This window comes from Nymphalis io, chromosome 29 (genome assembly GCF_905147045.1).
Source record: "Nymphalis io chromosome 29, ilAglIoxx1.1, whole genome shotgun sequence".
Lineage (NCBI taxonomy): Eukaryota > Metazoa > Arthropoda > Insecta > Lepidoptera > Nymphalidae > Nymphalis > Nymphalis io.
Window position 1 is genome coordinate 587,279 of NC_065916.1, and position 16,839 is coordinate 604,117.

A 16,839-nucleotide genomic window follows, 5' to 3' on the forward strand; every position below is an offset into this window, starting at 1 on the left:
ACGTAGAAGATTTTGAGAAACATATCTGATCCACTACCGGTCGATGGATAAAAACGTCAAATTTCATCTAGCACATACATCATCACTCGTCAGTAAGTAGGAGATTTTAAGGAAGGATTAAAATACATTATTTTATGTGGAGTTTATTCTAAATGTCCGTTCATTATAAATCATTGTTTAGTATTTAATATTACGTTCTGACCGTAATATGCGTGCGTAGCATTGGCATTAGCAACTATATATATATATATATAACATTATAATCCTTGTTTAGTCCAATTCCATATGATCAGTGATATATCAGACGTAGTTAGTTCAGACTTGTATTGGATCCAGGATTCGAACCCGGGCTTTCGGAATTAGCTATCGTCGAAATTGTGTTATTGTATGGTCTACTGACCGGTGCGGCTGTGTTAAGAACTGGCGGGTGCGTGGTGGTGACGGTCACCAGTCCCACGGGCGCCGCCGCCAGCGAGTTGGGCTCCGCGCTCACCGCTACCACTGTCACCGCCGCCGGCTACAGGGGAAAAACGTAGAGTAATCATTTCAATCATTAAGGAAGACATAGTGCAATTTGAGTAGAACACAATGAGATGAGAAATGTAGCCATCTTACAAATTGAATACAAATTACAAAAAAATATTAATTGTTCATTATTTTAGCGGCTGCTCGAATGACAATATTATATTTTAAAGTTTACAGACAACCTGGCGGTAGAGCTTTGTGCAAGCCCGTCTGGGTAGGTACCACCCACTTATCAGATATTCTACCGCAAAACAGCAATACTTGATATTGTTGTGTTCCGGTTTGAAGGGTGAGTGAGCCAGTGTAATTACAGGCACAAGGGACATAACACCTTAGTTCCCAAGGTTGGTGGCGCATTGGTGATGTAAGCGACGGTTAACATATCTTACAATGCCAATGTCTATGGGCGTTGGTGACCACTAACCATCAGGTGGCCCATATGCTCATCCGCCTTCCTATACTATAAAAAAAGAAACTTTTTTTCACTAATATTCTTACTGTATCCTCTGGTTACTCTAGTTAAACGGAAACACCCGGGGAACGCTTATCGGTATTGGATATTAACTCGACTCACCGTGACCGGTCTGATCTCGACCTTTCTCGTCTTCTCCACCTCCTTCTCCTCGATCGAGCTCGACCTCGAGTAGTCTTTACTCACGCGTTTAACTTCAACGCTGCACCTGTCCTTGTCGTCCACGGAGCGCGACCTCGACTCGATGCGGCTGACTTCGGCGCTGACTCGCTTCGTATCGCCTATCTCCTCGGTGGAGCTCGATCTGGAGCGTTCCTTTTTATCGTTTCTGATAATCTCCGCTATCGAGCGGATTTCCGGTTTGACATCTTTGTTCTTATTTATCTCGACGCTTGATTTACTAATTTCCGCGTTCAACTTGCTGATATCGGCACTCCTTCTGTTCGTTTCTTTGACTTTGACGTCATCGTTGATTCTGACGTCGTCTGCGCTCTTTCTAACTTCGACCTTTGCCTTGTTCTTCTCCGGGCTCGTTTTGGCACTGGTGTTGTTAATGTCTGTTTTGTTGACGCTCCTGACGTCGAGGCTTGTTTTGGTGACATCACTCGTCCGACTCGGTTCAACCTCCACTTTGTTGATAGCGAGGCTCGACCTGTTCACTTCGGTCGTGGTCTCGTTTATCTCGAGGCTCGTTCTCTTGATCTCTATGACTTTTTTCGTCTTGTTAACGCTTGGACTGCTGTTGAGTTCTTCGTTTAGTTTGTCGTGTGCATTCGTTCCGTTGACGGTCGCCTGTCTGTCGTCTGCGGGGTCGGGGGCAGCTAATCTATGTTCGGGCTTTGGTTTCGCGTCCTTATCATTAAATTCTTTTGTTTCTGTTGTCTCTGATTTTTCTTCGACCGCCTTTTCTGCTTCGCGACATACCTGTTGGCAAGTTTTTATCGGTGTAATAGTTTAATAATAAATAAAAAATAAGGATATTTTGTTTTGTTTGAATTATGAACGTTTTAGCATATTAAGTCATTGAACATGTCAGTCATAACACTAACCTGCTCCACGATGCGTCCGGCCACGGCCGAGGGCGTGGGGGGCGTAGAGGGAACGGTGGTGGGCGTCGAGGGCGTGGTGGGAGTGACGGCGGGGGGCGGCGGCGCGGGCGGCTTGCGGACGGCACGCGCGGCGGGCGGGGCGGGGGAAGGGGGACCCGGTGAGGGCGGCGAGGGGGGCGAGGTGGCGCCGGGGGGAGGGGGCGCGGGACCTTTCTCTTTCTTTGGTGCCTGAAAAAACAAATTTAACTTTCACTTACTTATCCAATTAATCAGAAAATTATAAAACTTCTATTCTATAATGAGACACATCATGCGAGGTATCACGCAGTAGGTAGAAAGCCATCATCGGGGCTTTTGTGTGGGTCAGCAGGAAGCCGGTCGAGCAGTAAATGAATCTCACCGGCGGTCGCCTGTCAGCGGGCGGCGCGTCGTCGGGCAGCGCGCGCTTGGCGGGCGCGGCGGGCGCGGGGGGCGCGGGCGCGGGGGGCGCGGGGGCGGCGGGCGACGCGGCGCGCGGGGAGGGCGGCGCGCGGCCCTCCGTCTCCGACACTGCGGAGAGAGGATATAGCTCAATTTATACATAATTAATTATTTAGTTCTAGAAGTAAAACTTTTTTTTTTTTTTTTACTATTAATAGGCCAGCGTTTGACCGTTGACTTGCCTGATGTTAAGCATCGACACGGTCCAAGATGTAGCACGCTTGCCTATCAGAAACCTGTTTACTCTGGATTTGAAGACACCAACATTGTACCTATCGGGAAATACGGACTCAGGCAAAGCATTCCAAAGTTTCGCAGTGCGAATGATGAATGTAGACTCAATTAAAAACCGTAGAAAATAGAACATTTATAACATCATAATCATGATTTGTAGAATGAATGTACATTTCAGCATCATTAATTTATTTAGACAGCATATATTACAGGTTGCATAGCAATCCAGCTAGAAATTCAACAGCTCACCCATAGATTTGTATCTATGTAGTACACGGGTACATCTATATGTGAGCAATAAATACCCTAGTTAGCAACAAAAAAAAAAAACTCACTCTTGATGTCCGGTGTGTCGCCCGACCTCACCGAGGTGGAGTCATCTTCCATGTCCACATGCATCTGGGAGCTGCGGTGCTCCTGCGGACGAAACATACGACATCGATTATATAAAAAAAAAAAAAAAAACACGAGAACTAGGACGTCACGCTTGCCACTTATCAATGGTCTAAATTAAAAAAAAAAGCGACTAATACTACGAAACAAAACTACTTCTATAATAACATTATATACTATGTATAGTGGCTTCGTTGGTTTTTTAATAAAACATGATGTAAATATATCATATATATTATTTTAAATTTGTATATAAATGTATAGGATCACATTAAACAATAAATAATTTAACAGCTCATCTAAATATGTACTTTTTTTTTATAGTATAGGAAGGCGGACGAGCATATGGGCCACCTGATGGTAAGTGGTCACCAACGCCCATAGACATTGGTATTGTAAGAAATGTTGACCATCGCTTACATCGCCAATGCGCCACCAACCTTGGAAACTAAGATGTTATGTCCCTTGTGCCTGTAATTACACTGGCTCACTCGCCCTTCAAACCGGAACACAACAATACCGAGTACTGCTGTTTTGCGGTAGAATATCTGATGAGTGGGTGGTACCTACCCAGGCAGCTCGCCCTCGCACAAAGCTCTACCACCACTAAACTAATAAATAAGGCTTATTTATTATATTATATATTAACTACAAAAGTATATATATATATATAATAAATATATCATGGAGTTAGTATTAATCGTTATTCATACAGAATACATAAACGTAATTATATAAAATTATTACATATATTAGTTTATTTAAAAATAGAAAACTACATTGTTTCTTGACGATTTGTCTCGATTGAATCAATAATTCGTCAACGGTAATAATCTTACATTATCATTGCGATATGAATTGAGATTCCATCGAAACGAATCGACAACAAACTCAATATAATAAAAAAAAATTAAAAAGCCACAAACAAACATATGTAAATTCGAAAATCGAACGTAATTGAAAAAAAAAAAAAAAAAACTATTAAAAATTCATATATCGACCTGTTTATAGATATAGCCTTATACAATGACAGGAGTAAAAAAAAAAAAACAACCATGACCTTGAATTGACGTGATACCATTGGTCGACATCTTGAATAATCTATTTGTTTTGAATGTCTGTTTGTCGTTATGAATTTTTAAAGTAAATGTATAATCTTTTTTTTTTTACAACCTTGGGAACTAAGATTTTATGTCCCTTGTGCCTGTAATTACACTGGCTCACTCACCCTTCTAACCGGAACACAGCAATACCGAGTACTGCTGTTTTGCGGTAGAATATCTGATGAGTGGGTATCAGACGGGCTTGCACAAAGCCCCACCGCCAGTAAACAGTGTACTAGTGTTGTATTATAAAGAAATGTATATTAATAAAAATTTTTTTGTAGTGTATAGTACAGCAGAGCTAATATCTAATGTGTATGGTTAGTTTGTTCTTCAATCCTGCCATTGTAATGTCGTATAGATACCTTCGACGACAGCTGATCCTCTCGCGGCTGACCATTCGATTCGCATGCAATGTAAACCAGACACGTACGTAACATTAACGTACAGCACAATAATATATCTTATTCGTGTTCAAATAAGTACGACTATTGCATGCTCTCGGTACTGATGTAATGAAAAAAAAAAAAAAAAGTACTAAAATTGTTTAAAAAAAAAATTATGAAAACGAGTAAAGATTCACTAACAAATCTTCAAGCAAATATATTGAAATGCTAGATATGTAATGGTTTGAATACAGCATAGTGCCCCAAGCAAACGAGTACGCTAAGGAGGATGGAGTGCCCCCCCATGCAATAAGTACTAACCAACCCTCTGGTACTGCTCCCGGCACGCGCGCAGCCGGCCGCGCCGCGCCCGCGCCTGCGCCGCGTGCGCACACCGCGTACGTCACACAAACTGCGGACCGGCGCGGCTTTAGCGCGCACTGGCCTATCCCACTTATCTATCACTACCTATGATCACTGTACGTCTAATTTATCGAAACTACAAAAATTTTGCAATATTCTATATACAAATCCGAATCTTTTGCGAATACTAAAAATACCGATTTAATAGGAAAATATTTAACTACTTTCACAATATCGTACTTCGTCTCGCTCACACGTACCCTGCTCGACCAATGAAATTCGTTACGTTTCCGTACGTATCACATTTAATATGTAAAGCTTCAGCTACACAAGATAGTAATATTGGAATATAATATTGATTAGTATGTATCCGATATGAAACTCATTTCAAACGATCTCAATTTATCACTGGAAGTTAATAAAAATTATCACAAATTTTACAAATCTAAATTAAAGTCTAGCCCTTTTAAATTATTGAAAGTAATGAGTTATTTAAATAAACTACACACATTAATCCATACCTTTTAATCCTTACTAATATTATAAATTCCAAAGCGAGTTTATTGTTTTTTTTTTCGCTTTCACGTTTTAACTACTCGACCGATCAACATGAAATTTTTGCACATAGGATCAGAAGAGTATAAACGGTATGATGTCGCCTAAATAACCTATCACCTACCTCCCCCTATTTCCCCCAAAAACGCACTGATAAAGATATTTTTCAAACGATTCATTCGTTAACCGCCACACGTACTAAAGCCAGCACCGTTCCATATAGACGACATTGTCGTTCGATTTTACTTCTTTTAATATTTAATCATTGTTTGTATAATGTACGATTGAAATGTTTAATGATTAGTATAGTTGCGTGTTAATTATAATTTATTAATGTACACATAATATTGAGACAGCGTGAAAATGACTGATATTTTCCGTATGTAAGTGTACTTTACTAATATTGAATACAAATTAAATATTTGAAGTAGGGTAGCACTTAATATTGGGCGGAGAAGGTTTGCAGCATATTCCACCACGCGCTGCTGCAATGCGGGTTCATAGAATACACGTGTGGCATAATTTTTAATGAAATTAGACACATGTAGGTTTCTTTGAATAGATTATGTGTGGATATAATTACTATTAAAATTTTATAAATTCTAATTATGTAACTTTAACAGTGTTTAGCTAAAAGTAGATTAAAAGTCGAGATGACTCAGTGGTAACAACGCGTGAATCTTAACCGTTGATCGTGGGTTCAAACCGTGTAAGCACCCACTGAATTTTCATGTGCTTAATTTGTAATAATACATCTCGTACTTGACGGTGAAGAAAAACATCGTGAGGAAAACTGCATGTGTCTAATTTCACTGAAATTCTGCCCACATGAGTATTTCACCAACCCACATTGGAGCAGCGTGGTAGAATAGGCTCCAAAGGTTCCCTCAAAAAGGGAGAGGAGGCTTTTAGCCCAGCAGTGGGACATTCACAGGCTGTTACGATAGATTAACAGTTCTAATATATTTGCATGCCAATTAATGACAAATTGTAAGGTATATATCAATAATGTAAAAAATAATGTAACTGCTGCAAATAAAGGAATTTAATTTTCATACTGGCTACACAGAACACAATCTCTTTATGTACTCTACATATGTATACATATATAAAATGACTAAATAAAATTACTGTCATAGAAAGGATCAGTCAGTTTCACGCTTGACAATTATTAAAAATATAATTCAATAAATACCAAATGCATCATGTGGATTAGTTAAGCGATATTATTGTTAATAAGAAGTAATGGTTTAATTTATAAAATTTATTAAACATATTCATTTATTATTATATATTCATTATTATATATTTTCATTTATTATATATATATATATATATATATATATATATATATATAAATGTTTAATAAACTTTAATCTACATGATGGTAGATATATATAATTGTATAAACGTACAATTATATAAAATTTGTACTTTATATATATATATTAAGATCATTGTATATAACTTTTAAAATGGTTATTTTGTTTATATAATAATGAGCCCATGATCACAATGTTTATAATATAGTACTATGGCCCAAACTGTATAAAATTGATAGATTTTATTATCCTGAACTCGAATCGATATCAGATATAACCGAATTTCCAAAATATGTAGTTGAATGATAAATCGAAGTTACCAAGTTAGCACCAGACCGATTGAATCTTATTTTTAAAATATGAAAAAAAAAATAATTATAGCAAAATTTTGTTTAATTTCTTTTTTTCGAGTAAATCTGATGTAAAAGACTCATTTTCGAGATTAGCTCATTATGAAAGTGTTGAAATTTTTTTATCTCAATTTAGTTATGTACGGTATTATATATTATTATATTTTAAATATTATGATAAGAAATATTTTGTACCTCCGAATCGTCGTCCAAAAGTTCCTCCTCGACCACCTCTGCGCGGTACTCGAGTAAGAGGTCACGGAGCGACTTCGAGTCGAGGTCGCCGGAGACGAACTCGTGCTTCAGGAGATCGGTGGCCGTCGGCCTCTTTTCTGGGTCCTAATACGGGTAACATTAAAAAAAAAAATTTATCAGATGATACATACAAAACTTTTTTGTGGTCTACTTTAATGCTGAATCGCTAAATTTCCAACATAAATATCAGCTAACTTACAGCATATATTGTGTTACATAGTAAAAAAACTATCAATAGCACCGCCACAGATGCTAAAATTTCGTTTCAGGCTACAAATATTATATGAAATCAAAATATACATCTACAATGTAGATAAGGATTCAAATTAACAATAAACACATCAAAACATTTGATGATAGTTACACAGTGGTTGACATATATATAGAGAAAATAAATATACATACGTCTAGTATGTATATAATGACTGCCTCGTTGGTCTAGTGGCTTGATATAAAGCCGCAGACCCGGAGGTTTTGGGTTGAGTTTTCAATTCCCAGGTCGGGCCGATAAAATGTTAATGTCTTGAAGTTGGAAGTGTATACACTCCCGTGCCTCGGAAAGCACGCTAAGCTGTTGGTCCTGCGCCTGAACTCTTTCCGGTAGTGTCGGATTGCCTTCCCATCGGATTATGAGAGTTAGGGAATAAAGAGTGCACCTGTGTGTGTGCACACACACTATACTATTGTACACTATAATATCTCTTGCGCAGTTGGCTAATCTCTCTTGAGATTGCCGCCGTGGGCGAAATCGGTTCGGAGGACATTATTGTTATTATATATGTAATGTCATCCTTCTTTGAATTCGATTTATAAATTACTTACTTTCACAAGAGCCTTCGCTATGAAGTCGTTAAATGCTTTACTCCAGAGGGACGGCTGGTCCAGGCTCGGCGGGTCACTCTTCTGTATCTTCAAGAGGACCCTCATCGGTGTCATCTCGTGATTGGGCGGTTCCATCTGTGCGAATTCTATCAGCGTAATACCTAGCGACCAGATGTCCACCTGGAAATTAAGCCAAATAGTGTAAAATTTTTTTTCATGTAATTTGGTAAATTTTTTTTTTAATTTATTAATATAAGTTAGGCATGGTGGTAAATGGGGGTCTGTATACATGCCACCAATAGACATTGGCAATTAAAGAAAAACCGATCTCTAATATCTTCAATGCGCCTTATGGCTGTAGTTACACCGGCTTACTCATCCTTCAATCACACTATGTATTACTATTTGACTGTGGAATTACTGAGGAACGGGTGGTACCTACTAAGATGCGCTTGCACAAACCCTATACCACCAAGTATACCTGTCTATCTGTTTGTCTATTATTATTTTATTGATTAGATTGATTGAGTTAAGATTGCAAATCACATATAACCGTTGCTCGTGGGTTATTAACGTCCCATCAGAATATAAGAGTAATCGAATTGTCTGCTGTTTCACGCCTGCTACAATATATATTTCAAGCTCATCTGGGTAGGTACCACCCACTCATCAGATATTCTACCGCAAAACAGCAGTACTTGATATTGTTGTGTTCCGGTTTGAAGGGTAAGTGAGCCCGTGTAATTACAGGCACAAGGGACATAAAATCTTAGTTCCCAAGGTTGGTGGCGCATTGGCTGTATAAGCGATGGTTGACATTTCTTACAATGCCAATGTCTAAGGGCGTTTGGTGACCACTTCCCATCAGGTGGCCCATATGCTCGTCCGCCTTCCTATTCTATAAAAAAAAAAAAAAAATACTGAGCAAGTAAGTTATTTTTCAAAACTGTGTGTTGCTACTTCTGTTAACTATCATTAGGTTTGCATAATTCAATGGAAAACAGTAATTGGCTCTACTGTCTGTACATTGTATTTTTAATGTAAACATATTTTGTATATTTCTGTTGTTTTCCTTAAATAAATAAATAAATTACACTAATTATATATTAAATATAACGCGGGGTCACCTTAAAGTCGTAGGGGTGGTCGCGGAAGGTCTCGCAGAGCACCACCTCGGGCGCCATCCAGTACGGCGTGCCGATGAACGTGTCGTGCTTCTGTAACGTCGACTTGTTCTTCGCCGACACGCCGAAATCAGCTGAGGAGTGAGGGGAAGGGGAGTGGTTGTTTTAAAACTATAGTTTAACATATTAACTTAAATTTCGCTTTTATTTATCAAAATTGATTTTAAATTTTATTATTAGAACTGTTGTCTCGTCCGATTGACATGACGATAGGTTAGGTACGGGACAAAATGTCACAACTAAGAATTTGTGACGTTTAGAAATCAAAATTTTTATAATTATTTCGTCAGAAACAATGCTCTTAAATTGTAGAAAAAATGTTTTTTTTTTAAATATTCGTAAATACACATGTATATCTCATTAGTATTAATTTATTTAAGACTTATTTTTCCTTCCAAATTTTAGGGAGATAGAAAAATGAATGGAATGGAGTCAGTGACTTACTAGTTGGACCCATGAACCACTGTGGTGCACTTTGGGAATCTTCTGAGATTACTATTAAAAATAAATGACTGATGATTGTTATTATCGTACAAGTATCTAACGAGACACTCACCGAGCTTGACGCCCCCCACCATGGTGGCCAGCACGTTGCCCGCCTTCAGGTCCCGATGTATGACGCGGCGCGAGTGTAGGAACTGCAGCCCGCGACACATCTCGCGACACACGTACGCGATCTGCGCCTCGTTCAGGCCCTTCTCGAGCTCCGACATCACCGAGTCCAGGGCCCCGCCGTCGCAGTACTCGAGGAGCATCTGAAATTATCCAAATATAATTTAAGTCCAAACTGGCAATCATTTTTTAGTGGCGGATTTTTCAGCAGGCTGATATTTGCCTAGGGCGGCAAATTCAGGTGCGGCAAATTAGGATTTTTTTTTTACCGTAACAGCCTGTGAATGTCCCACTGCTGGGCTAAAGGCCTCCTCTCCTCTTTTTGAGGAGAAGGTTTGGAGCTTATTCCACCACGCTGCTCCAATGCGTGTTGGTAGAATACACATGTGGCAGAATTTCAGTGAAATTAGACACATGCTGGTTTCCTCACGATGTTTTCCTTCACCGTAAAGCACGAGATGAATTATAATCACAAATTAAGCACATGAAAATTCAGTGGTGCTTGCCCGGGCTTGAACCCACGATCATCGGTTAAGATTCTTTTTTTTTTTTAAATTTATTTAATGACGCGGCACTGACATCAGTAATATTTCTGATGATAATTGTCATCTCTCCCTTTCGTTTTCAATTCTAATTCTATATTTGTGTCCTATTTCAAGTGCAGTAAAGCCAATTGCTGAATTACAAAACCAAACTCAGGGACATCAATGGTCGAGGTAAGGGCGGCAGTAATCGTGTGGTCTGGACTTAGCAAATGGGTAAAGCCGTATACCACCACTACATTATAATAAACAATCAACCAAACCAACCAAACCACCACAAATTCGGTATGTAGATTCTAATGAGAAAACCGACAAGCAACTTATCCAAATTTTTATTAATTTATTAATTAGTGAATTTTTCTATCAATAAATTCCTATAGCATCTTTTGTGACCTGTCAACTACCCCCACCATTTCCGTTCACCGGTCGTCGACAGCACACCTGCGCGTTTCGTCAACTCACCCACAGCTTGTTGTCGATGAAGTACGCCTCGTGCAGTTCGACCACGTTCGGATGCCGTACTTCGGAGAGGATCTCGATCTCGACCGTGAAGTCTGCGAGATCGTCCTCGTTGTCGAGGACGCACATCTTTGCCGCGGCGAGCTGACCCGTCGTCTTGTGCTGCGCTTTGTATACCTGAATAATAAAAACCGATACTTTTATACGAGTTTATAATTATCAGACTGTTTCATTACCATAGTAAAACAATAAATAAATTAAATATACTAACGTTTAATTTATTTATTTATTCCAATTATATTATGTATATTAAAAATAATCAACAGCGCAGTGGTTAAGCGTCTAGCGATATAAAAGCCGCATGTTCGATCCTAAGCTATTGTCCCCCTTAAGCTATTATCCCCACTCCTAGCACAAGCTGTACGCTTAATTTAAGTAACCCCCTTCAATAGGAGCATTAATAATTCCTTAAAAACGGTCGTGTTGCTAGGATTCTTTAAAATAAATTAGTCTCTGATTCGTTCGCAGTGATATTTACGTTTGCATACATTTGGTACATAATATACATATATACCTTTCCAAAAGCGCCATCGCCAAGCTCGCCGACCATGTCCCAATTCTCGCCTGGATCACAATTGTCCCGTATGTTGCTGAACACTTTCTTTTTCTTGGCGTCATTGCCGCCGCCCAGGTGCAGCACCTGGAATGTTAATAATTACTATTTATATACACATTAAATGCAAGTCGTGGTGTTACGCCTTTTATTGTTCTCTCTATAAACAATTTCAATGGCAAGACGAGTAAAAATAAACAAAACCTTAGATTGTTATATACCATACGATTTACTGGCAGCTCTTCAAGATTATGAACTGCAAACAGTTATCGATTAATATATCTTTTTTTATTATACAACACTAATTCTAACATAACACTTAACTACTTAAATCCACTTTAATTTGATTTAGAATCGTCCGATAAAATCACCGACATTCGAAACGCAATTTTTTCGCGAATCCATAGATCAATCGAGAACTCGACCAATGATGTCGCGTCATTAAATCTACCAATCATAATCTACCGCAAAACGGCAGCACTTGGTATTCTTGTGTGGTTTGTGTAATTACAGGCACAAGGGACATAACATCTTAGTTCCAAAGGACGGTGGCGCATTGGTGATGTAAGCGATGGTTAACATTTCTTACAATGCCAATGTCTAAGGGCGTTGGTGACCACTTACCATCAACTAGTCCGCCTTTCTATTCTATAAAAAAAAAAACAATGGAATGAATATGAATGGTGTGTATATTACCTTTTTTAGATTATTAAAAAAAGACATGTTGTTGGTGTGCGCGCCGTGAGCCGACGCGCGGACGTCTCAACCGTCTTTACTCATCCTGACGCCGAACCTCTGCTGTATCTGAAAAATGATAAGTAATACGTTATATATATATGGATCACTGAATTAAACAAACAACCCGTAAGTATCGTACTACTGAGCTAAGACATTCTGTAATTTAGAGAAGCTTTGGAGCTTATTCTACCACGCTGCACCAATGCGGTTTGGTGTATAAATGCACGCGATTTTCCTGACGATTCTTTATCCCAAATTTTACAGTTTTACCTGGAGGAAATCGTTTCAATCACATGGTGTGCTGACTGAGTCAACTGAAGCGACATCAATTTTGTAACATATTTTAAAACGCAAACATTCCTAAACGGAACTTTTACAATTTAATATTTTCGAAAATAGAAACGAACGTGAAAAAATGATAATGTCTCCTAGGAGGATTTAAGTCGGATTCAGATGTCAGAATGGGTGAGGGGCTATACGGACACAAGCCGTTGATTTTATTTCCGCGAGCGGAGACGGCATACGTGTGTATGTATCGTTCTCGTCTCTAAGAAACCGTTTATATCCTGGCCCAGATATATTATGGTATTTATTCGTTTTGCAATAATCATATGTTTCTTCGACTGATATTAGCATTTGTTCTCACATTACGTATGCGTTAATTGCACGCACCACGCAGGGGACTTGAAACAGGTATTTTGACGCATGACACGTTCATTCATATATCAATTAACGCTTGTCCCAAGGGCTGTATAAGTATAATCCAATCGAAAGAGTTAAGACAAAAAAAAACTCAGATTAAAAACAGAACAGCTCTGTTATATTATGAACTACAAACAATTTTCAAATAATATATCTTTATTAGCCGAGATGGCTCAATGGTAAGAACGCGTGAATCTTAACCGATGATCGTGGGTTCAAATCCGGGAAAGCACCACTGAATTTTCATGTGCTTAATTTGTGATTTATAATTCATCTTGTGCTATACGGTGAATGAAAACATCGTGAGGTAACCTGCATATGTCTAATTTCACTGAAATTCTGCCACATGTGTATTCCACCAACCCGCATTAGAGCTGTGTGGGGGAATAAGCTCCATACCTTCTCAAAAAAAAAGGGAAGAAGAGGAGGCATTAGCCCAGCAGTGGGACATTCACAGGCTGTTACTATATCTTTATTTATAATATAAGGCTATTGCACTTAACTACTTATGTATATCCACAATAATTTTACTTTCAAAGTTTCGATAACAACGTCGCCGCCATTCAAGACGCCATTTTTCGCGAATCCATTATGAACGTCACAGATTATACAAGATCTCGACCAATGATATTGCGTCAATTCGATGTCAGAGTTGTTTGTTTGTGTTTACTCCTCTCTTGGTTAGAATAGGTTACAGGTGTGTATGTAATTCGGATAAAATGTGGAATTTAGTAAACAAATTATTTTTGATTTTTTAAATTAATCTCCACAGGTTAAGCCGTTGCCGTGCCTTTATTTAACTTAATTGTAATTTTTTTGTTGTCTGTACACAACTGTTCATAAAAAAGATTTAGTATTTTTTATCGGTATCGCTACATATTAACAATATCCCCCACCGCTTCCGTCTGAACGCGATAAATTCAAAAACTACCAAACAGATTCTCATTCAATGGAAACAGCAATTCATGAGGGAGGTTTCAGTATATAATTTATTACGGTTTTGTGTAAATTGGCTGAAATGTGACGTTGAACGTTGAAGATGTCGGAAAAAAAACATGCCAACTATTAGCTTTATTGTCTGAATCACCGCGGAAAATGCTCTTGCGATTAAACTTCATTTACAAACACAAGATTTCCAATTCCGGAATATATCATTGTGCCGTTTGCAGTCGAAACGCTTGAACCTTAGAGTAATAGTTTTAAATAATTTCTAAAACATACAACTCGATATTTTCACGTTTACTGGCGACAAGATTACTGGTTGATTTTTCACTCAGAGCATTTTTGCGACCATTGCGCGTAGTCACGATTTGTATAGTTGTTACTTATAATAACGATTTGTATAACTATTATATGAATACGACATCTCGATAATTTTTCGAGTCCCGAAACAGATTATTATGCTGCCTGGTAATAGACATGCAGGTATATAAAATAAATATGCCTTAACAATCTTCGACCGTATGTATCCGTTTCTTGTGCCGGAAAATTAAAAAAAAAAGTGCGTTGTCGTCCGTCATAGACGAAGAATATCACTTTTGGCTCGAAGTTTGGCTGCTTTGAATATGATGTTGAATTATCTAAATTGTCATTTTTAGTTGGTTTTGTTAGCATTTAAAGTAATTAAGGATTGTTTTGTTTCTTATTTGTGTATTTCTTATTAAAAAGTTAACTACTTATTGTTGTATTCTTTTAAAAAAAAGTAATTTTCACTTCTCGTTTGTAAGACATGAATATAAATGATTAAATACGCCAACAGCACGTTTGTGAAGCTACAAAAAAAATTATATATAAGTGTTTACTTAAATCGACAATTCCAAAACTATATCTAAATAATTCGTCGACGAATAAAAAAAAAAACCTTATCAACGATACATCAATCAATCAATCAATCAACAGGCAATCATTGTCCACTGCTGAACGTAGGCCTCTCCCGAGGTGCGCCAAAGCTCCCTGTCCTCCGCCTTCCGCATCCAACGATACATCAAAACAAATGTAACTTGAAGATAGGGAAGTTCAGAGTTGATTACCAATAAAACGGCTTGTATTATTGAAAGCACGTAACATGCGACCGTCGTGAGCCTTGTATACGTCCTTGTCGCACCGATAGGACGTGCGGGGCGAGCGAAAGCGACCTCTACTGTTACCGAGCCACGGTAACGAGGGTATTTGATAAAATGTCTATATGGGTTCTCGGTGTGTGGTACGTGTTTCGAGTGATTATAATCTATAGTTCGGAATAGAATCGATGCGGGTAAATAGTTGAGAACGCTATCGTTAAAGATTTACATTTTGAATTATGACGAAGTCCTGACCGATTTCGGACAAGGCCGCCGAAAATACAAATGAAATTAGCCAACTGCGAAGAACATATAATAATGATAATAATCATTTATTCTCAGACAACAAACGTCCATACAATTGAGATACAAAAAAATAAATAAAACAAATTTCTTACTATATTATTGTCAGACAGGTTACTTGTAAAAAAGCCGAGATGGCCCAATGGTAAGAACGCGTGAATCTTAACCGATGATCGTGGGTTCAAACCCGGGCAAGCACCACTGAATTTTCATGTGCTTAATTTGTGATTATAATTCATCTCGTGCTTTACGGTGAAGGAAAACATCGTGAGAAAACCTGCATGTGTCTAATTTCACTGAAATTCTGCCACATGTGAATTCCACCAACCCGCATTGGAGCAGCGTGGTGGAATAAGCTCCAAAAACCTTCTCCTCAAAAAAAGAGGAGAGGAGGCCTTTAGCCCAGCAGTGGGACATTCACAGGCTGTTACGGAGGTTACTTGTTCGACAGACCTTTTAATAGAACGACAGTTCAAATATATATACGCAAACACGGATACAATTTATGTTCGCATATTTCGATACGAATTATGTATTATGGTGGGATTCTTAACCATTAAAACTGCTGCGTTCACCGTCCTACGTATATAGTCTACGATACTGATCGATCGATCATCTCTTGCGACCCCGTGCCGTGCACCGCGAAGTTCACTTCAATGAGCGATAGTGATCTGATCTCTCCACTTAGCTAGACCAGTTTACAACTTGGACCGAGTGATCACGGTATCATTAATTAGTCACGTCAAATTGCTTACTTACATTATCTGTGTGTAGCCGAGTTTCCGTCGACGCGATAATGTTGACATTTTAACATTAAAACTATGTACAAACATACCTACATACACACACGTGTCGGCTTTTCATTCATTCTCGTAATACTATTATTACCGATATGATTTTCAAACTCGCTTAGTAACTAATATTATAAATGCGAAAGTGAGTTTGTTTGTTACGATTTCGCGTCTAAACTACACAATCGATTATTATGAAATTTTTCATACACCTCAGGGGGGTGCAGTACACCTGCCATCCCCCCCCCCCTCTTACGCGAACGGAAACTAGAATATAGTACAATATGCAACTATTCCTACGAACTACGTACACATGTGGCATTATAATTACGCGCATTGTATCTGCGTGGAATGCTGTCTACCCCTCAAATAAATATAGGAGTTCTGAGTCTAGCGTGAGCCATCGGGGTCTAAGTGCCCTATAAAAAACTACCCTAGCTTCATTTCAATAAAAAAATAAAACAATTTTAATAAATTCAAAGCGAAGTACATAGCTCGTCGATGGTCCTGTTATTTCCGTCTCACT

At 38.5% G+C, this 16,839-nt stretch overlaps 1 protein-coding gene across 6 annotated transcripts in view; it reads right to left on the minus strand.

The window, feature by feature from the left end:
• The window catches only part of LOC126779438 (serine/threonine-protein kinase 10), a 57,075-nt gene that overhangs the window by 17,029 nt on the left and 23,207 nt on the right, over window positions 1-16,839 (minus strand). For 5 of the 6 annotated variants that reach the window (XM_050503365.1, XM_050503362.1, XM_050503363.1 and 2 more), the window contains 12 exons: window positions 12,416-12,523; window positions 11,681-11,806; window positions 11,110-11,283; window positions 10,050-10,248; window positions 9,437-9,567; window positions 8,310-8,489; window positions 7,428-7,571; window positions 3,096-3,177; window positions 2,447-2,595; window positions 2,047-2,274; window positions 1,100-1,921; window positions 401-517 (listed from right to left, as the gene is read on the minus strand). In XM_050503365.1, the coding sequence (XP_050359322.1) occupies window positions 401-517; window positions 1,100-1,921; window positions 2,047-2,274; window positions 2,447-2,595; window positions 3,096-3,177; window positions 7,428-7,571; window positions 8,310-8,489; window positions 9,437-9,567; window positions 10,050-10,248; window positions 11,110-11,283; window positions 11,681-11,806; window positions 12,416-12,442 (2,379 nt within the window). In that variant the 5' untranslated portion in view covers window positions 12,443-12,523. Of the gene's footprint in view, window positions 1-400; window positions 518-1,099; window positions 1,922-2,046; window positions 2,275-2,446; window positions 2,596-3,095; window positions 3,178-4,621; window positions 4,665-7,427; window positions 7,572-8,309; window positions 8,490-9,436; window positions 9,568-10,049; window positions 10,249-11,109; window positions 11,284-11,680; window positions 11,807-12,415; window positions 12,524-16,839 lie in introns of those variants that run through there. The other variant, XM_050503366.1, reaches the window with a different exon arrangement.